Source organism: Phodopus roborovskii, unplaced genomic scaffold (assembly GCF_943737965.1).
Source record: "Phodopus roborovskii unplaced genomic scaffold, PHOROB, whole genome shotgun sequence".
Lineage (NCBI taxonomy): Eukaryota > Metazoa > Chordata > Mammalia > Rodentia > Cricetidae > Phodopus > Phodopus roborovskii.
In genome coordinates this window covers 23,285,517-23,313,212 of record NW_026126549.1, presented here as the reverse complement: position 1 = coordinate 23,313,212, position 27,696 = coordinate 23,285,517, and the positions used below count along the sequence as shown (strand labels likewise).

The 27,696-nt window shown below is 46.0% G+C and overlaps 1 protein-coding gene across 1 annotated transcript in view; it reads right to left on the bottom strand.

Annotated features, from left to right (window-relative positions):
• Onecut2 (one cut homeobox 2) overlaps positions 1-22,786 on the bottom strand; it is a 43,627-nt gene extending 20,841 nt beyond the window's left edge. Inside the window, exon 1 of the mRNA XM_051200957.1 lies at positions 21,204-22,786. Within this exon, the coding sequence (XP_051056914.1) occupies positions 21,204-22,437 (1,234 nt within the window). The 5' untranslated portion in view covers positions 22,438-22,786. The remainder of the gene's footprint in view (positions 1-21,203) is intronic.
• Positions 22,787-27,696: the final 4,910 nt, after the last annotated feature.

The following is a 27,696-nucleotide window of genomic DNA, read 5'->3' as shown; positions in this document are numbered from 1 at the left end:
CAGAAACCTGGGGCAGGACAGTATGTTCTAGGCGAGCTGGGCCAAATGGGAATACCCTATCTCAAGCAAGATCAGTAATAAAGGTAGTCTAGACCATCAGTACAAAAATGACTAAATGAAATTGTCAATTCTGCAGTAGACTGTACTATTGACTGAAATTGGGAGGGTCTCTTTCTAAGCAGAAAGCTGATAGACATTGTTTTAAAGAAAGTGAGGAGTCCTGGAACAATGTGGGCTCTGTGAACCCCCTTATATTAAAACAACACACACATACATAATAAAACTTCTGCAAATACATACATAGGCAATTAATTGCATGCCTAGATTGGCAGCAACTTTTTCAGCCCAAACAGAGGTTCCTTGGAGAAGTAATATGGGAGAAAGGGATTAAAGAGGACAGGTAGAAAAGAATTTATTGAAACTACTGACTTTTTGATTTTTACATGGATAAAGCTGTTTATTTTTTTTATGTGTATGGATGTTTTGTCTGCATGTCTATGTACCGTGTGCATGCAGGGCCTGCAGATGCCAAAAGAGAGCACTGCATCCCCTGGAATGGGAGTTCCAGGTGTGGTGAGCAGCCATGTGGCTGCTGGGAATTGAACACATCCTTTGGAAGGGCAGCAGATGCTTTTCGCTACTGAACCATCTCTCTAGCACCAAGGACAGGATTTTGATGCAATGCCTAGGTGAACTGAAAAAGAACAGAAATATTGCAGTAGAACTATTTTCTACTTTCCAATATTTAAAAATTGAGCACTCATTACAATATGATCACATTTTTCTTTATGTAAAATGTATTATATATAACATAAAATTTACCAACTTACACACACACACACACACACACTTTCTGGCAGACAGAGTCCCTTAATGTAGCTAGCGTAGGCTGCTTTGAACACTTCTAGCCTACCAGTGCTGGGATTACAGGCACACACCACCACACTCAGGTCCCATCTTAACCACTTTAAAGAACACAGAATCACAGTGTTCTCCGTGTGAATATTGTACAGACTTTTTCGACTTGCAGAACAGAAACTATAGTGCACTAAGCAGTTCTCTTTTCCTTCCTCCCAGCAACTGCCATCCTATTTTTTCCCGTTTCTACACCTCTGTTTTTGTTTTGTTTTGTTTTTTGGAACAGGGTTTCACATAGACCAGGCTGGCCTTGAACTTGCTATAAAGTCAAAGATGACCTTGAATTCTTAGGTCACCCTGCTTCCACCTTCCAAGTGCTGAGATGACAGTCACACAATACCTACACTTGCTTTCTGCTTTCTGTTTCTCTGAGACTCACCATGCTAGACACTCTGTAGTAAATTTATACAGTATTGGTTTCTAGGGACTGGCTTATGTCACACCATGAATCAGAATTTCTTCCTTCTTTCAGACAAGCTCTTATTCTGTAACCCAGGCTAGTCTCTAAGTCACAATCCCTTACCTCAGCTTTCTGAGTACTGGAATTGTTGGCATGAGCCACTATTCCTGGCGGAATATAGACATGCATGTACTGCATGTTGCTTGCCCATTCAGTTGCTGCTGAATGCTCAAGTTCCACATTTTGCAATTAACATGGGTGAATGTGCACATGTTTCCTGGGACGCTGTTTTCTGTTCTTTTAAAGTATGGATCTAGAGGTGCCATTTCCAAGTAAAATATGAATTTGAACTACCATTCTGTTTCCTTTGCAGTTTCAGTACTGTCCATTTTTACTGATGATGTGCAAGCCTCCAATTTCTCCACATCATTTCCAACACTTATTTCCTACTGTAGTTTATTTTTCTTTATCTAGAACATTCATGCTAATAAGCCCCAAAACTTCTTACTAAAAGAACAAGACACCAGAACTTCAAGAAGGAAAAGTCTAGCCTGGCCGTATGCATGCATGCTAAGTTCAAAGCATGGCTGCCTTACACCCGGTCCTTACTCCAGGCTGCAGAAGGAACTAAAGCAATGTTCACATGGGTAAGCTTCCTGACTTCCTGTCTCCTGTCTGCTGTCCTGGATGCCTTCTTAAGCACCAGCCTTCACTGTGAGCTTCTCTTCTCCCTTCCCTCTCTCTGAACATCCCCAGGGCAGGGACCAGGGTGCAGCTGTAACCAGACCCCATCATAGCTACTGAGCTGTGCAGGTGGATAAGAACTAATGGCATTAGGCGATCACTCAGGGAATACAACTGTAATTACCCCTCGGATGCTTTCTCCAGGATGACCACATACAGAACACCAAGAGAGGAGAAAGGTAATGAATCATCAAGTGAATTAACTGGAAGCTGCTCTAATTAGTGTTGTAATTTTTCATGAAAACGCTAATGAATATGAAATAATGTGGCCATGAAACCACTAGGACAATTAATGCTTGGGAGTAATTTGGGGTCAGGCAGGGATTCTGGAGACTGTTTGCACAGGCTGGGAACATTGACAACTCAGAGGCCATGGCTTCAAAATCTTACACAAGCAGATTAGTTGTTACTTTAAAAGAGAAGGAAAAAAAAAAAAAGGCAACAGCTGTATTTTTTTTCCTTGATAAGATTCATGGACATGAAAACAAAGACTATAGTGTGAGCCCAAACACAAGCCTTTCAAAGCCGGTTGAAATAGATTTGGCCAGCATGGTTAAGAGGCAGAATCTGGGCCATGTTGAAACCAGCAAAGCTGTGAAAGAGGGAGCCATTCTCCCAAGCACCAGTAGCCCCATGACCTGCTTGGTGTTGATGAACGTGACTCTTTATTAAGACCCCACTTCCCATGCTGGAGTCATTATTCCTAAGGATGAACTGAACCTTGTTGTCTCAGTAGCAATTACTATACGTCAAGTGGAGCACATTGGCTCAATTGGCAGAACACTTACAAAATGGAGTCAGTAAGGATTCAGCTTAATCTATTGCACACGCATTTGACTCCTGGGCTACAAGCACCAACTAGGCCAAAAGCTCTAACTATAAAGTGGTGAAGGGTTACTGGGAATGTAAGGAGTGGATTCAGTGGACAATGTCCAGTCTGGAGATCCCATTCCTCTTTAATGACAGTGACACTCAGGTAACTCAGGAAAACAGATGTGTCCAGGTGTAACAGATGCCTTCACTAAGGACACCAGAAGTGAATGTGCCAGCATGGAGCGTCCTCACAGTATCTCTTTCAATCTGCATACCAACTAAAGTAAGCATCAAAATCTCCTGGGTCTTTAGAGGGGGTAAATGATGTGCTTGAGGTTACAGAGATAGTGACGGTGGCTGAGAAAAACTGCAAGTGACTGCCATGTTCATGTTCTCAGTGACAGTGCCAAACAACACATACACAACATCACACACACACACACACACACACACACACACACACACAGGCAGTCTCTTGTTCATATTCAGAGAAGCTCTACAAGGTTAGCAATGACTATTATTGGTACTAACAATTAGCAATCATTTGCTACATGGTAATTGTCCTAAGCATCTATATACCTTCAGTCACTAAGGTACTCTACCTAAGCCCAGGGATAAATAAAATAAGCCTTGAAGAGCCTGAAAGACTGACTATTCTAATGAATTCTAAAGTGTCCAAAGGGAAAGCAAATGTGCACTTCTTCAGGATGATTTTCAGATTATTAATCCAGTGCTTAAGGGATGCCAGCTCTCCAATTACATTTCTAGCACCAAAGAGGATAGATGGAATGGTTATCTCAATAAGATCCAGGATAAAAGAAACATGTTATCTGTCCTCAGTAGCAGGGTAGGTCCAGAGACAAGGCTACCCCTGTGTCTCCTTTCCCAAGACTGAGGACATTGGGATTCACATCTCTTGTACTAAATAAGAGTTCTGTAGGGGAAAAAATATTACAAATTATATTCTCAACTCTAAGCACTGAGTAGGCACAAAACATAAGTCTGTGGAATTCTGGGGTAAACAAGCTTAATATAACAAGGTAGCATTTGCCTACTAAGGGTAATGCCTCTTCACACCCATGGTGCACTGGGTAGCTTTTGATAATTTGACACAAACCTAAAAACACCAGGGAATAAGGAATCTTAATTGAGGAACTGCCTCCATGAGATTGACTTCTGAATAGTTTCTTACTTGCTAACTGATGCAAGGCCACCCAGATCACTATGGGCAGGACCATCCCTGGGCAGGTGGCCTGGGCTATATAAAGGCAAGTTAGTAAACAGTGGTCCTTTGTGGTCTCTGCTTCAGCTCCTGACTCTATATCCCTGCCTTGAGCACTCGCCCTGACTTTGATGATGGATTTTGGCCTGGAAGCCAAAAACAAAACAAAACAAAACAAAACAAAAAAAACAAAAAACAAAAAACCCTTTCCTCCCCAAGCTGCTTTTAGACATGATGTTTATCACAGCAACAAAAAAGCAAACAAGGGTGACTGGGAAAAGGGAGCTGTGTATCGAGCTATAGGTGCTATTTCATATGTATGCAGAACCAAGTTATTTACCCAATGGAACTCAAAAATATTTTCCAATTTAATTTTAAACAGACCTTGAAGTAAAGAGAATTTAATTATGTGAGTAACATGGAGCACAGTGAGATGTCCGTCAAAATTACTTCTAGAGGTTTAAAGTGTTTTCCCTTTTCAGACAATGTAGTTCGAGCAGCTGAAATAGCTATGCTAGTACCATGTCCATGTCCTGGAATACAGGTCTCGGAAATCAATGGGATCACCTCTCTGAATTAAGTATGCACAAATGAGAGCAGCTGACATCCATATAAATCAGCTCAAGTAGCCCTCTGTGTACCAGACCATTAAGAGACAGGCAGAGAAGAAAATGCAAATGAAAGTTATCTGGGGGCATGCTTACTAATGGAAGACATCCCTTAACACCTGCATAGAGAACCATGACAAAACACTCAAGTGTGTGTGGTGTGTGTGTGTGTGTTTCAATGCTGCTTTCCACTTTTTTTTTTTTTTTAAGCATGATCCAGAAGTAGAACCTAAAAACAAAACAAAACATGAGATGCTTTGTAGCATTATAAATGAAAATGACTTTTGGATATTGCCTCTAAATGGCATCTACAGTCATTGCAAACCTTTGCACAGCATTTGCATCTTTGTTTTGACTGTATCAACGCAGAATAATCACAACCTAACTCCACAGTTAAAGAACTGTAAAGTACCTTCCAGCAATAAGAAATCCCACCAACATCCAGAGCACACTAGAGCTGTGCTCAGGTCACACATTTCCTGGGTGTTGACTAACTGTGCCTTAGGCACTGTGGCAGGCTGAGGAGGAAATAAAGCAGGGCAGATCTTGGGGTCTCTGGCTGTTGTGACCTAGTAGGGAGGGCCGCGAATGTCCTACTGCACCCACAGACACGGTTGTCTTAACAGATATCAAATGCTTCTGCTTCCATGTTCACCTTCTCTTTGCTGCCAGCATTAGTGCTATTCTAGTAGACATTCCTTGACATCCATATGCACTAGGAGAGTATTTTCCTATGAGAACACACCAGCCGAAAATGTGGGTCATGAGGCAGAGAACCAAGACCAATTTGAAAGCTTCAGTCTCTCACCTTATTGTGTACCCTTCTGTACTTTTACCATGTAACCAAATAATGGATTCCCCTCTAGTTCTGGGCTCAGTTGTTTGACTTGCTTTCATCAGTGGGATAACAGAGATGGTTGTCACTTGAGCGTTTTTAGCTCTACCATTATATACATGGGCAAACCCATTTGGGACCAGCCTATATTAGCTGGTTCCTGCAGATACATGAGAAATAAGCATTAATTATTGGTTCCTACAATCTGATGGTGATATGTTATGTATATTTACTATATGACACACCTTCAATAATGTATGTACTTCATGTACTTGCTCACTCCTCAACACCCAAACACATCTTGCCTCTTGAATCATTGTTAGGCAGGTGATACTCTGGGGAAACCATGGAGATGCATCAGTCTGCTACCTGACAGTTACTTCATATGGATCATGTCTAATACTTGCATGTGCTATGCAAGGTGAACATACTACTCCCATTTTATAAAGGAGAAAACTGAGGTTCAGGAGATTGAGTTAGAATTATGCAAAGGTAGAGTTATATACCTGAGCCTGTCAGATTCCAAACACAAAGATATTTCATTACATGTGCACCTTGCAGCTCTCACAGCTTCTGTTTTTGGTTTCACTATTTTTTTCATGAAAGTTAAGAGCAAATCCTACCCTACAACTCCATATTGATATTGTAAATACAATAGTGGATGTGTGCAATTAAATCTTTAAAATTCACTAATATCAGAAGGGGAGCTGCTGGACATTAGTGGCACACACCTTTCATACCAGTCAGTACTTGGGAGGTAGAGGCAGGCAGATCTCTGTGAGTTCCAGGCCATATCCTGTCTCCATCATTTTACCATATATATGATTAACTTTCTCCTACTCTTAATTTCCTGCCCAGCACTGTGCCAGCAAAACTACATTCATCCTGGAAATGCTGAACTGGAATCCCAAAGACATCCTGTAGCCTTATTTATGTATTTGCTTATCAAAATATAGTAAAAATGAGATTAGTCTTATAAACAGAAAACTGTGACCTCTGGCTTTGTTCTTTTCAGGCAAACTAAGGCAACAGCAGTCGAAGAACTTGCAATGTATCAAGTTATGGTCATTTGAACATAAGTTCAGGTTACTGATAATTAAAATGATTTACAAACAAGTCCCTCTGATTTGCTAGGCAGGCTACTGGCTCTGCCGCTCTAAGGTGTGTGCATTTCCATCTTTTTATTAAGTCAGAACAGCTTTGCTAGTGAGTGAGCCAATGTGAGCACTATTTTATCCTCATTAGACTGGTTCATGTCTAACTGTGGGTTAACACTGACTTCTACTTTTACTTATATAAGCAATCATTTCCATCGACAGTCTTTGCACTTCTAGAAAAGAAAACCTGTTCTAAAAGAGCTGGTAGAGAAGGGGAAAGGGCTGGGACTATTGCTCAGTTGTAGAATGCTTGCCTAACATGCATAAGATCACTGAAACTTGTTTCAAGGTAAGAAGAGTGTTTATAGATGGGGTCAGAGTTGGGCTCCAGAAAAATCACTCTAAGCATGGAACATGGATGACAGGGCATAACACAGGAGACAAGTCAGTGAGTTGTTAGTGATGCTGGGAATAGTGCTGATTGAGTAGATGTCAGAAGTGAGCAACAGACATAGATATTTAAACATTGTAGTCCACATGGCTAATTTATGGTTGACTGAAGGGCAAAGAAAAAAGAGGAACAAAAAATCCATGCTAACACTTTTGAATTAAAAGTTTGTACATGTATTGTTATTCAAAGTCAGAATAAAAGTCTCTCAAATTTGTTGATGGTTGAGCCATGCTGAAGGATTAAGTTGATGAGTTCACTAATCGCCCCCAGACTGATAGCTGGGAAGCCAGCATGGGACTGACTCAGGCCCCCCTGAATATGGGTCTCAGCCAGAAGCACTGAGCAGTCTAAGGGACCTCAGACAGTAGAGCCAGGATGTATCCCTGGTGCACAAAAGGACCTTGCGAACACATCCCCCATGGAGGGATAACTGCCTTAACCTAGAGACAGGAGAGAAGTCCTAGTCCCTACTTCACATGACCTGTCAGATCTACATGACCCCACCTGGATGGCAGTCCCCTACATATGGAATTGGGGGGGAATGTGAGGGGAGGGTGGTAAGGGTGCATGTGAGAGGGCAGAGAGGATAAAAGGGAGGGAAGGAGAGAGGGAGGGAAGGAGGAAGGGAGAGGGAACTGGGATTGATATGTAAAATAATAAATTAAATAAAAAAATGCTTTGACTCCAAAATTTAAGTTCAAGGACAAGTTACTGGGGAAAAAGATTTCTATTTTTGTTTCCACAGAAAATGAAAAGCTGTGGATTCCTTCCAGACTAATGTGGTTTGATCCAGCCAGACCACCTGAAACAGAGTACCAGGTGATCCTACATCCAAAACAGCTGGACAAAGCAGCCTTGCAGACTACAGGCAGGATTTCTGCATCTTCTTAGAATCCCCCATGACAGTGCCCCTTACCAGCAGGAAGTAGTTTGGAAAGAACGATGCCCAAATTCCCAAATATTGTCTATAAATGTTTGTTTTCATTTAAATGGACTTGGTTATAATAAATAAATAAATAAAAAGTTGATGAGCTCACTGTAAGATAAATCGTGCTTGAGGCCATTTAAGCAAAGATGGAAACAGGTTCCTGGAACCTGAGAGAGGGGGAGAGATACCAGTGCTAGAGAGACCTGAAATCCTTAGTATAGGGAGATATTAGCCACATTGGTAAGATCTTCCAGGGTGAAGAAACACAAATGGCCAATTAATATTTGAAAAGTGTTCAATATCCTTAGCCATCAGGGAGATGCAAATTAAAACTGCATCATGGTTCCGTTTCATCCCAGAATAATGGCTATTGCGAAGGGAACATGGTAACAGATACCAGAGAGGCTACAGGGGACAGGAACCCTTATGGACTGCTGATGGGAGTGAAAACTGGCAAGGCTGTAGCAGAAATCAGGGTGGAGTTTCCTCCAAAAAAACTGAAAATAGAACTGTAGGAAACCTTGAGTGTGTGAGGGTCTAAGTGGGTGTGTGTCGATATTAGCTGGCCATGTTAAGGACCCCAGAGCCTCCTTAGACTCATGGGTAATGGCAAAGCCTCCCCACCCCTGGGGTGAGGCTCAGAGGGAAACGGCAATGCTTTCCCTTCTGGTCTCTGTGTGGATGTTGATAGTGTGTGCTGGATATTTACAGCCTAAAGACTGTTCCATATAGACACGGCTCACACTGAGATTATCCAAACCTGTCTCCTTGATCCAGTTGTAGGCCACAAACCCCACCTCCACGTTCAGCTGTTTGTAACAACACTGCCTCCCTGTTCAACTCTGTGTAGTAAACACTGAACATCCGTCTGAGAGCCCAGACCACCCAGTCCCAGGTTTTCATCTGTTCTGTGAAAGGGTCTATTGGGGAGGAAGGTGGAGAGCCTGCAAGAGATGGGGAGGGAGGGAAAACAGTGAGGAGATGAAAAAGAACAAAGCGTAATGATGTGCATTTATAAAACTGTCACAATGAAACACATTACTTTGTATTCTCTCTTAGTGTTTAAGTTAAAATATTAAAAGAAAGAAAGATCCTCAATTTTGAGTATGATGAATGAAAAAAAAATCAGTGTAGGGAAAAGCACTGCACTTAAGGGAGGTGGGGAAGGTATACCCAGATATAGTAGGAGAGAATGGGGAGGAGGGAGGGGAGGACGGAGAATAGCAGTATGTTAGAAACCAGTGGGGGGGGGGGGAGTTTAGGGATGAGGGCAGCAACAGTGTCAGTGCTGCAGAGAGACCAGGTTATAATAATATATAACATATGATAACCTGAGATGTGGACTTAGTTACAAAGACAGCAGTGGGACAAATAGGAGCAGGTTTGGGATGTAGGAGTGGCTGGGATCAGACTGCCAAGGGCTGAGGCTAACCACACAGGCAAGAGACACATTGAGCCACAGCAGCTCTTTACAGGCATGGGGGAAAGAAATGAAGGTGGAGTTGATGGGGTGCATTTTAAATAGCAGACAGAAGTGTGGAGCCTGGAAATGCTGTAAGGGAGAGATAAAGGAAAGGTGGAACCCCGAGGAGGGAGGAAAGCCAGAGGCTGAGAACAAGTCAGAGGATTTAGCCTTCAATAACAAGACCACTTCTCCCTCTTCAGAAAAAAAAAAAAAAAAAAAAAAAAAAAATGGAAGAAAGGACCAAGGGTAAGACACTAGGGGTAAATAAAGACATGCTCTTGTACCTTGAATGTGACTTGAGAAGAACTTTACTTTGGTACCCAGTAGGAGGCAAGTGAATTCATGAAAAAAATTCTATATATTTTAGAGTTAGAATTCTAAGCCGCCATTGAAGCTATTTAATTCCATGTATCTTTTCACATGTATAATCAAAGACTATACAGAAAAGGCCTTACTATGTGAAATCTTATCAAAGTATATTTTAAAAGCCATACTTTGTTCCCAACAAAGACAGTGAATTCAGTACTCCATCTTACAGTGATAATACCTTAGAGAGAGAGAGAGGGAGGGAGGAAGGGATGGGGGAGGAAACGAGGGAGAGAGGGAGGGAGAAGGAGAGATTTTAAAGGGTCTGTGCTGACTGATGTTTTACTAGATAACCCAATACCTGCTTAGAAAGGGATAGCTGAAAATTGAGATTACACAGCTTGAAGAAACCACTTTAATCAAAGCTTCCCACATGTACTCAAAACTAGTTTTTAGATGTGATCAGTTATCTTCATAAAGAGTCCCCTAAGTTTCAACATGAATTGCCAGAGGAAAATAAACTCATGTATTTTGCTCTTGGTCTTCTTGTAAAGGAGTCACTCTTCTGTCCCCAGACTCTGCCTCCCCAATAGCCACTTAATAATAGATTAGGTCAAAACTGGGGTCCCTTGAAATAAAGCAAAAGAAGGCTTCGAATTTTGATTAGTTTGGGGATATCAAGGGGCATTTCACTAAAAGCCAGAGAGATGCATTATTGACCAATGGCACTCACCTGCTGAGTCACAAAGGACTGTCAGGGTCAGAGGTCAGTGCCTAAGTCAGTTCTCACTCTCCAATGGGTAGCCTTGACATCTTGGCTCTTTCTGTGTGGTGGAACATCAGCTAGTAAATGTCTTCTTAAACACAGCTCCACCACCAGGGTCACTGAGTCACCAGTGACACAAGCAGCTAAACTTGGACTCTAGGTTTATATGAACTAGTGTCCCAAGATTGGATCTCTCTGAAACATCATTGCTGAGTTTACTGTGAGAATGATGCTTAATGTGATGAGACTTGTGTTTTCAAAAACCAGAAAAGCTTGCAGGTGAAGAGCCAAAGTGTTTATTCATGCATATACCTGGGGGAGAAGGGCAACTAGGCAGTAAAACTTAAAAGGAACCCTAGATCTTAAAAATGTGGTGAGAGTGTCAATCAGTAAAAAGATGACAACCTCCACCTTGTCTTCTTGCACAGATGCCCTGCTCTTCCCCTTTGGGAGGCAAGGTGAGTTTTTCTAGTTTGTCTTTTAAGCATCTCATCCAGCATGAGGGAAATCTGAGGCCTATTTTTAACTCTGGGCACGGAAATCTATAGGATTGGAGCTACGTTCCTTCTAAAACTTCATGCCAGCACACCTCTCTGATCTAGGCTGAGGGGCCCACAGCCAGGCACAGTAGCTGAGGGTGACTATGGGGCGCTGTTCATGGTGCTGAAGCTCTTTAGGTATTCCGCTGCAACCCACCCACAGACACGGGATAGGGGTGGGGTAGAGTGAGGCTCCTGGCTGGGGTGGACTTGAAGAGACTTTGGAAAACAGTTGCATCCCATGGAGCTATAGCCAGATCCACCCTTAGGCTTCAAGTCTACCTCATTGGCTCAAGTCTTTGCTTTTCTCTTCCTAACCCTCACCATATCCTCTTCTCTTCAGACTCCTTTATAATATTTTACCTTTGCACATCAGGCATGGCATTCCCTGGTACCATCAACTGTTCCATTCTTCTTCCACGGGTAACCATTTCTCTTTCATCACACACACATTTCTTGTTTTCCCTGCCATTCCACCCCAAACACCACCCAACTTAGAAGGCTAGTGTTACCTCAACAGCTCCATGGGCTAAGACCTCGCTCCAGGCAGAACTGTTCATTGGTTTCCTCCTTGGCAATGCTTTAGAAGAAGCAGAGGCTAGATGCTCAAATGAGCATGGAAAGGTCCCCCTGTGATATATCTAGGAAGGTAGTGTTTGCAATAGGCTGCAATGTGAAAAGTAAGGAATGGGACACAGATACTAGAAAGGAAGTGAAGGAAGTGACCTGGGGTGAGGTAAGGTGAAGAAGACTGTTGATCAGAGACTTCCAGCATGTAAAGCTGTAGTTAGTAGTGTCTGTGTGGCAAGCCTTAACTCTCCTGCTCCAATCTGTACTTTCTGTTTGATCCAAGTAAGGTCTCCATACTATATTTCTGCTAAAAGCATTGTGTGCACAATTCTATTTACTGTAATGCACAGTAATGGAGGGAACATAAATAGAATATAGAGGGTTAGTGTGTGTGTGTGTGTGTGTTTGCTTGCTTGCTCACTCACACATGCGCATACACGCTGGTGTTCAGATCAAAACTGTTTAATCAGCAATAACATGATTCAGCAGTTGGGAAATGTAAACAAATGAAACTGCTAGCTTTGGTCAAAACCCTGAAAGGACCCAAGGACTATGCCAAACTCCTAGGAAGGCAATGCCAGTAAGAGGCCCTCTCCCTTGGACTAGGGGCAGAGGCTGGCTCCATCACAGATGACCAGTGTGACCTCTGGCTTTTGCAACACACACACATTTGGGATGGGGTTAATGGCACTTTTCAGGGAGCTCCAATTGAGTAAACAAAAAAAAAATGCCTTACCCTGTTCTAATGGATCACATTATTCCAAGGTCTAAGCCTTCATCCAGGCCCCTGCAGCTGCTCTGCAGGTCAGGCTACCAATAAAGCAATTAGCCAATGAGAAAACTCCTCTTCCCAGAGGAGTCCAGGGGGTTTGGCCGCAGTTGCTGTGCTTGGCTTTGGGTTTTTAAACAGACAATTTAAGTCAGTCTGAGCCTCTTACATCAGACTCCAGGACAGTGAAATTGTGTGTTTGCTAAGAGTGATATTTTAAGGGGCTAGCGCCTTGTTCAACACAGCCCAGAGAGTACACTGCTTCCTGTTCAATTAATCTGAACCATAGCTGAACTCTGCCCTTTGAACTCACTCAGCAGATAAATACATTAGTTCACCTAAGGAATCATTAATATTTTTCAATCACATAAAACAAACACAAATGTCTAAAAAACAACCCAGGAGATAGCCAATTGAGAAGAGTCCATGTGCCATGTTGAAGAAAATAAATAAATAAATCACAAATGGAAATGGAGTTACAGAACAAAAAGGGGCCAGTAAAGAAAGGATGGGATTGTGCCAATAGTTCAAGGGACAAAGGGACTTTCATTTTCATATCTGCAAGCAAGAGGAACACTAAGCCACGCGTAGCAACTTCCCCTTCATCTATAGTGCTCTCCTAGAAACCTTGTACTTTATTCTCAAACTGGCTTCTATCACTTCCATCAAAGTGCATGGCTCTAAACCCCCACTTCTCAAGTGGTTTTGGCATCCATGATCATATATGGAGTTCAAGATATTACATTTGTGGGGACAATTCTAGTCTTGATTTTCTACAAACAAACCCAAATAATTATTGTGGCAGCAACAGTGCTTTTGCATGAAGCAGGTTAAATGAGCCTAGTTAGTGGTTTGATTGAGATCACCTTACATTGGGAAATGATGCTCCTAAGACATTGCTAGTGTATGCATAGAAACTGATTTTCATTTGTGGAGAAAGTGGCTGGGGGGAGAGAAAGATGCTAAATGCATCTAATTTATCTTTATCTCTGCATGTCATCTCAGAGTGATCAAAACATCCCCAGCTGTGTCACTATACATTTCAGTCTGATTTAATTTCACTTCCCACAATTCTGCCTCTCACCCCCTCCCCTTCCACTCCCCTTTTCATTTTTGTTTGGCTTGGAATGTGGGCTTAATGCCCAGCTATCCTAGATGAGAACACTTAGAGGAATATCATAAGCACGAAGGGTAAATCTATTGAACGAGGGTCTTTAACTATGTGGTTTCCTTAAAGGGAAAGGTTGGATCAATAGGATCAATATGAAAGGTTTCCCTGGCCCTGCATAAAAGGGTAAGGGCTTCTCTTTTCACTGGTTTAACTTTACTCTCTGACAAATGCAAATCAATGGATCTGTGTTTACAACAGATTCCCTAACAGACTCAGCTTGGGCAAAGCCCAAAGCCTCACTCTAGGAGGTGGGGGAGACCAAGCTGCCCCAGGGAGATGCTGGAGGGAAGAGTGGGGAACATGCTGGTAATAGTTACCAAACAACAACTGGCTTACTGCACACCCAGATCTCACTGCCTCTGACCTCTCCAAAGAGGGGGGCAGCATGCAAGACAGACAGGGTCCTGTAAGAATGTCGAGGCAATATAAAGCTGGTGTTCTGGGATCTGGTGAGCTTCCTATCAATAGGGATCTAAGAGGCCCATTGCACAGAGGTTATACTGAGATACCTGCAACTGAAGAGTCTGAACGTCTGAGCCCGGTGAGTGCTCTTTTTGCCCTTTCCTAGGCGGTAACTGGGTCTTCTCAGCAATGACAAGGCAAACCACAAAAAATGGTGGGTCCTTTCCCCCATAATTTTAGCTTCCCCTTTAAAAATTAGGTGCCTTCCAGAAATTACATGATTTCAAGTCAATACCAGTTACAGAGAAATTATTCTTCTTCCTACAGGAGAAAGTATATGTATATTTGATTACAGGAGCCAAAGTCCAATGCTGATTAAATTACACTGGAGGTGTGCTTCCAACCCAAACAAAGTCTGCTTTTTACAGAAAGAGTAATGGATCCTCTAGTATTGAGAGAGGAACTAAGGAGGAATGCAGAGCCTCCTAGCCCCTTGGGACAACCTGTGTGGGATTTTTATTCATAGCAAGCATCCACTGCTTCTAGGAATCCCACTTTCTGAGTGAGACAATCTCTGCCACCTCTATGCCTTGTCCATAAGGAGTCACAAGTCTGGGAAAGCCAGTCAACTTCCCTGACTCCTACTTCTCTACCACAACACACCCTGTGTGATCTTTACAGTCTGTTTTGCCTGATGCTTGGGAAACATCTCCCTCACAGGCCCTAAGCTTGGTTGAAGGGAAGGCTAAACTGAAAAGCAAAGACTGTTCTGGCTCCTCTGCATCAGACAGGCTAAAAGCCAGCACAAGACTTCTCTGGATGCACTCAGCCCAAAAGAGGAGTTACTCCTTGAAGGAAATGGCATTCCTCAGTTCCGGTGGGGAGAAAAGAGTCACCAAAAAGGTGAAAACAAATCCTACCCAGAGAGTGTGTGCAGATGAAGTTTATGCCCAAAGGTGCCCCGATCTCAGCCTCTTCCCCAGGGCCATTTATCCAGATAATTATTTCTATTTATGCCCTCTTTGTTTCTCTTCCTTTGGCAATAACCCAGAAACTACATCTCTCTGCTTTTCCTATGAGGTTTTCATTTCTCTAGGGCTCTCCCCCACCCTCACGACAGCACTTTTCCCAAAGATATTTTCTGACAACCCTTACCACTAGCCATGCCCTACAAAGTAGTTTCTTCCCAAGAGCTCTCCTCTAGTCTCCTGTGCAAGTGGGTATTTTAAAGCCAGAGAAGTTGAATTCCTGGAAAGCAGCTCTAGGGTCCTGGGCTCTCTGGATGGTCCTGACTTAAGAACTGTTGCTAAGACATTATCAAGACAAAGGGAATATGGAACGAGCAATTTAATCCTCACCCTTTACCTCAAACCAGCAACCCCACCATTTAGATTTTAAATGGGGTGGGTGGAGTAATCTAAGACTCCCACTCAACAAAAGCTTACTTAGCTTGGGGGGGGGGTAGGATGTGAATCCATCATCCAGAGCTTGTGGATAGTGGGCCAGTTGCCTTCCATTCCAAAAGGAAACCACCAATGCTTTCCAGGATATCTGTTGACCACATGGCTTTTAGGGAAGGGGTACTTTGTGATCTTCAAGACTGAGGTGTTCTGCAGGGGCTCCCTTGTTTTAAGAGATGCCACTGATGGAAAGATAAGAAACAACCACTTGCTATTTCCCACATTTCAAGCAGAACATAAGATTTATATCTCTCCCCACACTCCCTTTTTGAGAAAGTAGGAAAACACCCCTTTGAAGGGAAATACTAGTTTTCCAAAAATCATATGTATGTATGTATGTATGTATGTATGTATGTATACACATATATATACACATACATACACATATTCAGCTCTTGCCCTCTCTTTAGAAAGTTCCCCTCAATACTTCTTCTCAAAGAACAAGTCATCATTTAGCAAAGAATGGGATTAAGAGTGTAGCTCTTAGTAGACTTCCTAGGGGAGGCTTTACCCTCTTCAAGGAGCAGATGGGAGGGGGGCGGGAGGAGAGGAGGGAGGAGGAACTGGGATTGGTATGTTAAAAATAAATTAATTTTAAAAACGCAAAAGAAAAGAAAGAAAGAAAGAAAGAAAGAAAGAAAGAAAGAAAGAACGTGTAGCTCTTCCCCTTCACTCATAGACCAAAAGGAAAAGTTCGAGTTTTCTTATCTGGCGGTGGGAAAGTGTGGGGGTGGGTGTTCTCCTAGTTATTTGCCTTGGCTAAGATCCTAGCCACGACAAAACAGAGGACAAGGTCCTTCCACTGGCTGACCCTGTTGGTCCACGGCAGAGCGGGACATTCTGAGTGATGAAGCCCAGGCGTTTGTTACTGAGGCTGAGTTTGGCAGTCCAACTAACGCATCGGTCGGTGTAAAGTCTGCAAGTAGGACTTTTAGTGTTGAAAACAGTGCGGGTGCTAGGGGTGGCATACACGGACCATAAAACCGTGATGTTCGCAAGCAACTTTACACACATCACTTCTAAACTTTAGCAATCGGGTAATGAATTTCAAAATTAAGGGGCTTTCCAGGACGGTTTTGATGTGTGTGTGTGTGTGTGTGTGTGTGTGTGTGTGAGAGAGAGAGAGAGAGAGAGAGAGAGAGAGAGAGAGAGAGAGAGAGAGAGAGAGAGAGAGAACTAGCCAGGGTACCGTTGAAACAAGTACGATGGTCAAGGGCAAGGAGAACCAAAGTCCCCTTTTTTGCCGCCGGGCCACCGATTGAGTCTCTCCAGGGAGTGCAGAGAGCGTACGGCGCGACGTGCACACAGGGATACGAGGATTCGAGAGTAGAGAAGGGGGCCCAGAAGACCTGACCAAGGCTAAGAAAACCTTGGCGAGAACGGAGCTTGGCTCCGGCGGCTGCTCCTGGGAGGAGTTGCGGTTAGACCTGAGAACCGGGCCCCAGCTGGCGAAGTGGCGTGGCCGGAGCGCCAGGGATCCTGGGCACTGGCGAGCACTCTTCTGGGAAGAGCACGCCGCCGTTGGACTTACTGGAAACGCGCCGGATCAGGTTCCAGATCAATGAAATCTGGGTCCACACGTTTACGTTATTGTTGCCAGCATTAATGCTCTTTTAATCTTCTAAACATTATCAGCATCGATCTCCCTCCATATACACATTTGTTTGAGAAAGTGACATAACCACACGGTGGAAAGCCTGGAATAAAAATAAATGCGAGGCCCCTCTAACCCACTGCCCGGCGGCCTGGAATACTTCACCAGCTCGGATTCACTCCCTCGTGTCCTGCCTCCTCCGCAAACTCCTACCGATTGCAATCTGTGTTAGAAAGGCGTTCTTTGGGGACTAGGGACTTGAAGCACCGATACCGACACCGGTAGTGATCTGGTTATTAATCCCATCAACCAGCGCGCTAACAGATCAGTCTGTTCTGCACCGACATGTGTAAGGTTTGGCCTCCCGGCTTGGGTCGCTGAACTAAGTCCCCGGGAGTGGCAGGCCTGGCCCCGGGATGGATAAACAAGATGGTGGAGAAGGTTAGGTGGGGGACAGAAGGAACTCTAAGGTGAAGGCCTTCTTCCAGCCCTTCAGTATAACAAAAACCACTCTCCCTTGTCATCTAAATACCTGTACCGCTTGGCTGGAGACGCGTGCCTGGGCAGGAGCCATAGGTCAATGTTCCGTCCATACCACTATGGTGAGCATCAAGTGGGTCCGAAGATGTCGGGTTGGTTAAGGGTCTTAGACCACTTGAACTGAGTGGGCTCCATCCTGTCTGTCTGGGGGCTGCTTCCTGGAGAAGGCCTCACTGTCTTCCCGCAGTTGGCACTAGAGCCCTGTTCCGGGAGCGCCAACCTGGGAGGCCGGGCTCCCAGGAGGCAGAAACCTCAGCTATGAAGGTAATAGCAGCTGCACTATTGTTTCCTGCGTTGTAAAAAAAAAATAAAAATAAAAAAGCACCCCCATTTGTAAAGTCTCCGTTTTTCTCCACCTGGCGATGGACTCGGACTCTTCTTCCCTGAGGTCTCGAGGTCCCTCCTAGTTCCCTTTCATGCACGGTGCAGAGGCCCCTGAGGATCAAAGCCCTAGGAAAGTGTGCTCAAACCTGCAGGAGTTTGTTCTCCGGGCGGGGTAGTAAGAACAGCACAGCGGGACCTCATCTTGGGCCACTCCCAGCCTATTTGGTCAGAAGCAATGGCTTGCTGTTCTCACCACCCAGTGCACATAGTAGACTTTCCTTTCTCTGACTTCCATGTTGGGACTCTCTGATCTTCCCCAGCATCCTCCCTTGTCCTCTCTAGAGCAATCTGGGCTTGGCTGTGCGGGTAGCAGGGTAGCAGAAAGACCGGGAGCGTGCATGGGCAGGTCGGAAGACCCAGTCTTCCTGATGACTGAATATACTTGACCTAAAGATAGCGCTTGAAAATGGCGGCCAAACCAAAGGTTTTAAACTCAAAGTCCCCCCGACAAGTCTCAAATATATATATATATATATATATATATATATATATATATATATATATATATATAGAGAGAGAGAGAGAGAGAGAGAGAGAACTATATGAATGAATGAACAAGAATCAAGAATGGGTGGCCTGATGTGGCCCCAGGTCGTGCTGGGGTGGGACGGCCATCCTGGGGAGTCGCTGGCTTGCTTAACCCCAGGGTCCCAGAGGCCCGGGCTCGGCTGCTTCCCAGCGGGGTTTCCCATCGATCAATAACAATCAAAAAGCCTCCTTTTTCTCTGTGTGCTTCTGTTCCCTACTCTACCGAGCACATAATACCTATTTACTTGTCCCAGCTTTTGCCGCGGTGTCTGAAGAGACTGATCTACTGACCCCATCCTGAAAAGCCTTCTATGTAATAATAACCACTCGACACACTTGTAGTTGCTGATAAAACGGCGAGATAAAAAGGCGAAGGCTCTTGTCCCTTTTCACCTAGGGTAATAAAACAGACTCACATTTAAATGTTTGAGCAAAGCCTGGTCCGCAGCGCACTTCCCCCTTCGACATCCCCGCCGAAAATCATTCCACACGGTCTGTGTCTGGAAAGCTTGCCTCCAGGAGCCACCCGGCAACTCTCCAGGAGTTTGGGGCTGGGAGACTCAGGTACCACACTCTTCCTCAGGCGCTGTAGCAAAGACTCATAGCAAGGCCAGACTTAACTTACAAGACCTACACAGGAAGAACGCTGCTAGCGTTTTCAAACATCCTTGTCCTTTGCCCGACGGGCGTGAGGGGGCGGCAGCGATCCGAGATGGGCCAGAGTAGAATAGCTGTCATCCAGCCTTTTACTGTACCCCAAAGAGCAACTGCCAAGTTCCTTCTAGCTCCTAAGCACTGGGAGTCAGCCGAGGTCGGAGACCCCTTTGAGCTACTACTCCTCTATTGGGAAGAGGGGGATCTCAAACAAAAGAGTTGCTACAATGGGAGCTTCCTGTTCTCACAGTTTTATCTTTGCTAGGGGCCTGGAGCAAATCAGAAGGAAATGTGGGAGAGGATGAAGAATAAACTATTGGACAAAAAAGATAAAGTCGACTTCGAACTCCAAAAGTGTTCGCAGCCCACTGAATTTGAATGGAGTTATCTGGAACAAAAAATCTCGGGTTTTGTTTTTTTGTTTGTTTTTCTTTACTCTTGCACATTGACAGGGGAGGCTACTAAACAGTGAACAAAATCCAACAGTGGCCAAAGGAGGGGGTTGTAGGCGGAAACACCTCCTCCAACCGAGCAGCTACCTAGTCATGCTAGACAACCGTAGGATGCAACCGACAAGCCATGTTCGGAGGTGGAAGAAAGTCCTAGGGGACTGGAGTGGACACCTGAGCTAGCAGATCCAGAACGCTAGTGAGCAGTGAGCCCCTGATTCGGAACCGCGCGAGCCTAAATGCGGGTTTCATGCAAATTAAGGCCAAGACTAATTGTTCTAGAGCACGAAGCCTTTCTTGAGAAGTCTTCCAGCCAGACTTGCAGCTGGATATTGTATGTGCTCACTAGTGGGAGGTCTGAGCACCTTGCCTTTCCTGTCTGGGTCCGCGGTTCAGGCCTGAGAGTAGAGAAGTCGTGGTACTCTGGGAGAGGAGTCTGTGTGTACAAAAGCTCGCAATTGAGTCAGCCTCAGCCCAGGCTGCGTCTTTCGCTCTTGCACCCACCGCCCACACCGGAGGTTTCAGTGTTCCTAGAACAATAGAGGGCTGTACCTCGCCTCTTGGCCGCTAGAGGAGGCACAGAGAGCCGTGCCCGCTCCAGAACAATGTAACCCGCGCGTTGACCGGTCCCCTGCCGTGAGCTGCTAGCCTTCCCTGCCACGCCGCTACGCGCACTATCAGCGCCCGCTTAATGCAAAGGCGGAGCTTATAGCCTGCTGCAGCCAAGAAGCATTAACTAACTGGCATCTTAATTTCTCAGCACCCATTTCCGAGAGCTTAATCTCTCTTGAAGTCCTGTCAGACATCAGCAAATCCTCGCAAAGGCGTGTAGCCCAGAAAAAAGCTGCAGGCGAGTGAGGCATGGAGCTCTTTACTCCGGTGTCTCTTCCCAAAGTGACAAATGTGGCACCCCAACCTTCGTCTTTGCACCCTCTTTTTCTGTGGTCAGTGACACTAGAGCCGGCCAGACTCCACTCTTTCGTGGGTCATAAAGTCCTAGGGCTAACACCAAAGCCTCAGCTAGGATGTGAAAGAGGTGTTGTACCTTGGTCATTAGTTCCCAGGGTGTATCTCCTGCCAATGACCAAAGAAGTTTGCTTGCTTTGGTTGGGAACACTTTCTTTTCTAAGGAGACGCCGCCCCCCCCCCAACAGTCAAAAGCATCTACATAAGGAGACTAGGCACCCTGGAAAACGGAAAGTGTCCTACGGAAGTTCAAGTACATCGGTTTTGGCTAAGGGTGGTTTTCGATTTGCATGAGTTCAGAAAACAGGGCTTATAGAGGACAGCAAGAGCCCGGATCCCGCCTCCTGCTGTAGGAGGAGGGGAAAGGTTGGCACACTGATAAGAGGCCAAATGAAAAGGAGGAGGGGGCAAGGAAAAACTCAGAGGCAATGAGTGAGAAAGCAAGAGAACCAAAAATGGGAGAAGAGAAAGTGAAAATGGAAGAAAAAGAAAGAGAGAAGAAAGGGGACATACATAGGAGAGAAGAGGGCATAGCTAAAGACCAGAGCCCGCGCACAGACCAGCCCCACAAGCAAACTGGTGCAGTTTCCCCAGAGCCTGGCCGCCAGCTGCCCCTGATCTTACCTGCCAGACGTAAGGCAGACATGCGTTGGAACTCGGGCTCCTGCAGCCACTTCCACATCCTGCGAAAGGTCTCCCTGCCAGATTTGAGTTTACTCCAGGGTTTGGGATTCCGGAGCAGGTCGGAGAGAGTCCCCTGAGACCGGCATAGAACCCTCTGTGCGAAGATCGCCTGTGGGATGCTGTAGCGCTTCAGCTCAGCGGTGATACGCTGGGCCACCTCTTTGGTGTTGATCTCCTCCAGTTGCCCCGACGTGGCCACCTGCGAACCCGAGGAGGACGAAGGGGGCCGCTCGCGGCTAGGAGCCAGCACTGGCCCATGGGACTGAGTGTGGCCCGGGTGGTGCAAGCCATTGAGGTGAGACATCATGGCCGCAGGCGGGGTGCCCAGGCCTCGGGACAGGTGTTGCTCGCCGCGGGTCAGCATGGCAGTGTGGTGCGCGTCGAAATTGGGGCTGAGCATTTTGTCGTGGCCCGGCGGACCGTAGTTGGGTAGGCTCTGCTGAGCGTTGTGAAGGCCACCCAGTCCGTTGCCCAGCGGGGTGGCAGCCAGCGGAGACAGGCTCTGGCTCATACTAGGCATCTCCTTGTAAGGACTGTAAAGGTTGTTCATGGACGGAAGCCCGCGCTCGTCGCGCATGAGGGTGAAGCTGCCACTGACGTTGCCCGACAGACGCTGATGGTGGTGGTGGTGGTGATGGTGGTGGTGAGGGTGGTGATGAGGGTGCGGGTGGTGAAACTTGTCTGACACGGTGGAGATAGGTGGCAGCGGCTGGAGCGGCGTGAGAGTAGTGTAGGTGTTGCTCATGCCCATGCCTGGCGGGGACGACTCGCAGGACATACTCATGGCGTGGTGCAGCGGGATGGAGAGCTCAGGCCGGTAGTCGCTGCCGTCCAGGATCGAGGCCATACTGGTGACCATGGCCGAGCGCGACGCCGCCGCTGCTGCCGCCGCCGCGGTGCCCAGCTCCTGATGCGCGGTTGGCGGCGGCGGCGGGCCACGCAGCGAGCCAGCAGCGCCGCGGCCCGCGTGGTGGGGGCTGGGGCTGGCCAGCAGCTCCTGCTCATGGCCCGGGCCCCCGCCCCCTCCCCCTCCGCCCCCGCCGCCGCCCCCGCCGCTGCCGCCGCCGACCGGCCCGTGCAAAGTGCCCAGACTTTCCATTGTCAGCTCCGGGTTCATGGCGCAGCCTTCTAGGTCTTTGGTGAGGCATCGATAGGCGGTGTAGGCAGCCTTCATTCAGTCCATCGGGGCCCGGGGGCGGTGGGAGCGGCGGGGGCTGCCGGCGCGCTGGTTAGGCACGCGTGGCGTGGTTCGGCCACGGGGCTCGGGGGCGGGCGCGGGAGTGCGGGAGTGTGTGCCGGGCCGTGCGTGCGGGTGTGTGCCCCGGGCTGCGGGCGGGCGCGCCCGGGGTGGGGGTGGGGTGGGGGCGGACAGGGCGTGCGTGCGGGAGAGGGGAGGGGGTAGGGAAGGAGGGAGGGATCACCGGGCCCCGCCGCTTGTGCGGGCGCGCTGCCTCGCCATGTCCGAGCCCACTCTGGCGCCGACGTCTTCTGTTTGGGTGAGCGGGAGCTGTCCAGAAGGGCTCTGCCGCTTGCGGGAGCAGCCAACCTATCCTCCCGGGCCCGGGGCGGGACCGTGCTCGATGGGCAGCAGGAGAAACCAATCCGCAGCAGGAGCAGCCTCGGAAGGCAGACCTTCTCGGAGCAGCTGCCAATTGATGTGGAGGGGCGGGGCCGAACGTTTCAGGTTTGGCTGACAGCTCGGTTCGCTCCCCCCCCCCATTTTTTGCTCCTGGAACCAAGCGTCAAGGAGAAGGGAGGAGAAGGGGGCTGCTGGAGCGAGAGAAAGATGCAAGAGTGCGGGGTGGGGGGCAGGGGAATTATGTGAGAGATGCTGCTTTCTGTTCCTCACAGGCAGCTGCTGGTTGCTTTGGTTTCTTTAGTCTCACCTCAAAGCTTTTCTTCACTCTTGCAAGCTTGTGGTACCGTAAAAAACAAACGCGCGTCTCCTAGCTAGCCACTTCCCGAGAGTTCCTTGCCGGGAGCTAGCAGTCTAGCTTTTAAAATGCAGGCGCTAATGTGTTCTAATGCACGGTAAATTTCCGAGACTGGGATGTGCATAATCTATGGGGGACAGCAGCTAGACCGCCTGGGCTGCCTAAGAGCTGCGGCCGCCGGCGGCGGAAGGTTCACATTGGCGGCGGCGCAAGCAACCCTAATGCATGCAAAGTTAACACAATAACATCGTTTAATTACTGGCCACCCCATTAAATCTCCCAGTTATGAGGCTTCAGAAGGACCCTTCTACATTGCAAAACAAAACTAAAATTCCAGAAGCTGCGATTTCGAGATGACCAAATGCTTGCTCCTTCAGAGAACAGGGAAAAGGGGGGGGGGGAGTGTAGAACTGGAAGCGGGATGGGGTGGGGATGGGGGGTTGCGGGTGGAGTTTTACTGATATTCACAGCCCCACAAACTTCTGGAGGCAGAGTATGCAAAATAGTGGGAACAACACCCGTGTATCTTTCCTTTACACACACACACACACACACACACACACACACACACACACACACACACCGTTTATCTCAAATTCTGGAGAGAACTGTCTACCCTAGCTTACTGCCATGGTGAGACTCCGCTGGCATTTGCATTTTCAACTCAGGTTTCTAAAAAGATTCGAGCCTGGGGCGTTGACTACGAGGGAGAATGCTCTTGAAAGCTGTAGCTTTAAAATGTACACCTTCTTCTTCCTAGAATTCCCGTTGTTTGACAAACCCAGGTCGGGAGGTCGGAGTGGAGGAGGTAGTAATTTCCGCGAACTGTGTGGGGGTTGAGTGGTGATAGAAGACAGCCAGAGAGGCCAACATCAGGCACTGAAAGCCTTAAAAGTAACAGATTCTTCCAAAGCAGGTTGCGCTCCGTTTGCCTCCGAAGATTCAAGCTAGCTCGAGGTTGCGCAGATGTTGCCTTTGTTTAAAGAGACAGTAATTAAGGACAGGGTGGACATAAGTTTGAGAAGCGTGACCTATTTTCTTTTGATCAGCTGTCAAAAGAAGAGCAGGGGGTCTTCTTAAGACAGCCCCCTCCGACCATTTCCAGCTGTTAGAGAAAACTTGGTAAGAAAACAAGGGCAGCCCGGAATACTGTATGTGTCTTCTTGGGACTAAAGAATGATTTAATTCATTTGGAAAATAGTTCTTTTTTGACCTTTTTCTGCGGGTCTCTTCTCTTTTCCAGCTACAGACGCACCCCACCACCACTCATGAATGTACGGTGATGTTATTCATAGATCAACTTTATTGAGCTCTGGTCAATATGTTGCCAATTATTCTTTCAAATAGCATCCTCTGTGACATCAAAGCTTGGGTAGGAAAGCAGCACACCCCAGTCTTCGCCAGATCTCTAATTTCCTAGCTGTTAACATTTTAAGCTTCACAAAAGAGACACATAAAAATAATGCAGTTTTCTGTGACTTTGGTTTTTCCCCCGTGTTGCCTCCTTCACTGTATCTGTAATGGTTGGGCACAGGACAATTTGAAACAGTTTGAAAAACAAACCTTGTCAAACAAAAGTTCTCCAGATAGCAACCTCCCTTGGTCCCACAGGGCTCAGTGACAGGACCCCAAACAACAGGGAAGATCAGGGCTGGAAAAGGTCTCTCTGATGGACTCCAATGCTGAAGGTAACTTCCAGTTGCTGCTGCCCTGGCTTCAGGCTTAAGGAATAGCCAGGGAGCTCCTAGGCTGACGCTGCACACAAACAGAACCCTCAGCATATGCATTTCCATTTAAATTTTTTCAAAATGATAAACTAATTGCCAGGCCACCAAGGCAATTCTGCTCCTGGGAATTGTGTTTCTATGCTGAGAACAGAAAGGTGAGATGCATTTTCTCACTGCCTTGCTCCTGCCCTCCTCTTTCTCCCTCCATTCCTCACCCCCCCCCCACAATCAATATTGACGATCTCAGGAAAATGATGAAATTGCATTGGGCTTCTTTGTATATAATTTCATTGGGTTAAATTAAAGCAGATTTTTTTCAAGGATGTTTTTCTAATAGCTTTGATGATTTGTATTCCAGCTCAGGACCTGATTAAAGGGAGAATGAAAATGCTTGTTTAGTCAGCACCCTAATTTTTTTTTAACCGATATGGGTTTTAGATGCCCCTCTCTCTTCCTTTCTAAAAAAGGGAAAACTATTTTCCACTTCAAGATAATTTTAACAGTAGCAATACTAATGAGATTTTGGAATATGCTTTGGAATATTCTGGTGTTTCCTTCTCATTAAGTCTTTACTAAAACAAAAGGGAAGAGCTACTTTTTAACCCTCCCGTGTTTAGCCCCACGCTCTGCTCAAAGCTTAACAAGTCCTTTAGGTCAGGGGTTTGCCTTTTAATGTGAACTTACACTCTGCTCTCCCTCCCTCCCTCTCCAGCATTTGATTCACAAATAGTCTATGGAAATGTAGTGCCAGGCAAGCCGTTTCTGTTAGAATCAGGGAACTGCATCAGGCTTTGTGTCAGGACACAGAGATCCACTTCGCGGTGTCTCACATCTGCAGGTCAGATATCCTTCACAACCAGAAATGTAAATGAGTACAGATAAAATAAATGTTCCACCGCTAGATTGGTTTTTTTTTTTTTTTTTTGCACAATAGGAGAGAAAAAACATTCAGAGCTTAAGTTAGAAATTGCATGAAAACATTGAAAAATATTTACTGTTAGTTTTTCATTTATAGTTTTCATACTAAAACTGGGGAGCTCGATTAAAACAGGAACGCTATAAATTATTCACAAAAATATGAACAGACCCTAAATCAGTGCAATCTGGAGAAGATACCAACAGCGTTGTTTTAACTTAAAACAAAACAAAACAAACAAAACCAACAGTAGCCATAGCCTAGTCTAGAAAGGCATGGGGCTAGAAAAACATCCAAACACTCAGTATATACCCAGGTTTTATGTTGTCCCCAACACAATTGTGCCATAGCTAGGTTTATCAGAGCAATACCAAAGGGGGGCATAATGGTGGGCTGTTTTGGACTATTTTATTTTTGCCCTTCCCCAAACCATCTGGCGTGTGAGTGTAGGGGTATTGATCAGGGTGTGTGAGCTGCAGACCCCATGCCAATCCATAGCCTTCCTAGCAATCAGCATCGCCCATGAATTGCAGCTGTCTGTGTAGCTCCGGGACAGAAATCTTCACACACAAAAAACACCCCCCCTTATCAAACACATCATCCATTCCTGGGTAAGTCAATATCATTTCTTTGTCATTGTGCGAGGGAGGATTATGCAGGAGAAAGTTTTTGTTGTCTCTCTCTCTCTCTCTCTCTCTCTCTCTCTCTGTGTGTGTGTGTGTGTGTGTGTGTGTGTAGCTGCTACTGCTTCTGCTTCGACAGCCTTTTTTATTTTTCTTTCTTTCTTTCATTTTTTTTTTAAAGGAAGGAGAGCAATTTTCTAGCCATTGAATGGTAATGGTTTTACAGCAAGGCCTCAAGCGTTTATATGAATCGGACAACAAATGGTGTTTTAATATTGTGGGGGAATTTCAAGAAGAGAAAGAAATTCTTATGTTGCTGTACACAAATAATAATAGTGGTAATAGAGGCTTCCTTTCAACGCTGGAGGATTTTCTTCCCTTGTCTCAGAGTCTCTAGTAATGAAGACCCGGCAAGTCTCTGTGATTACACGTGTAGATGCACTGTGGGTGTTTGTGGCAGAGAGGGAGCCTTCAGAATTGTGGCTCGGTTTGATATCTCCATTAGCTTCAATTTTCTTCTGTCTGAAAGCTTGGGCTGCTTGAACACAGGAAGAAGAAAACTAAAAGTAAAGCAGAAGCCCAGCTTAGGTCCTTTCAGCTTCCCCCACTGTAAATCCACTGATGCCTTTCAAACGGCTTGCTGGATCTAGGAAATTAAAATCATAATAATAATAGTAATAATGATAATAATTTTTGAAAGTTTTCTAATGGCTGAAGCCAAACCCGTTCTTTGGGGAAAAAACTCCTACCTCTAATGGACCATGTTAAAGTATTTCTAGGTGAGCAGACCCTTCAAATGCCTGCCCCTAACTGCATAAGGTTGGCAAATGACACTTTGCTCAGGGGAGCAGTGAGCCGGCCTTAGTGTTTTCTACCAGCTTATCCGGCCTCCTGGGGAGAAACTAAAATTCCAGAAGCTCCCAGAGAAGCTTTTTCTTGGAGTTACAAGTTCAACTCTTAAGAGTAGAGGGTGGAGTTGGAGAGAGAGAGAGAGAGAGAGAGAGAGAGAGAGAGAGAGAGAGAGAGAGAGAAAGAGAGTTTGTAGGGGGTGTGTTGGAGAGTAGGAGAGGGACAACTACCAACCCAAAGAGCATGGACACTTGCTTTCAGGGACTGATAATTCTGCAGAGACAGCTAAAAACAGAATCAGACTTCAGCTGAGCTGAAACACCAGTAGATCCACCTGCTTGGTTTTTAAAGAAAGCCAAGGACTAGGTGAGCCAATCCCAATCC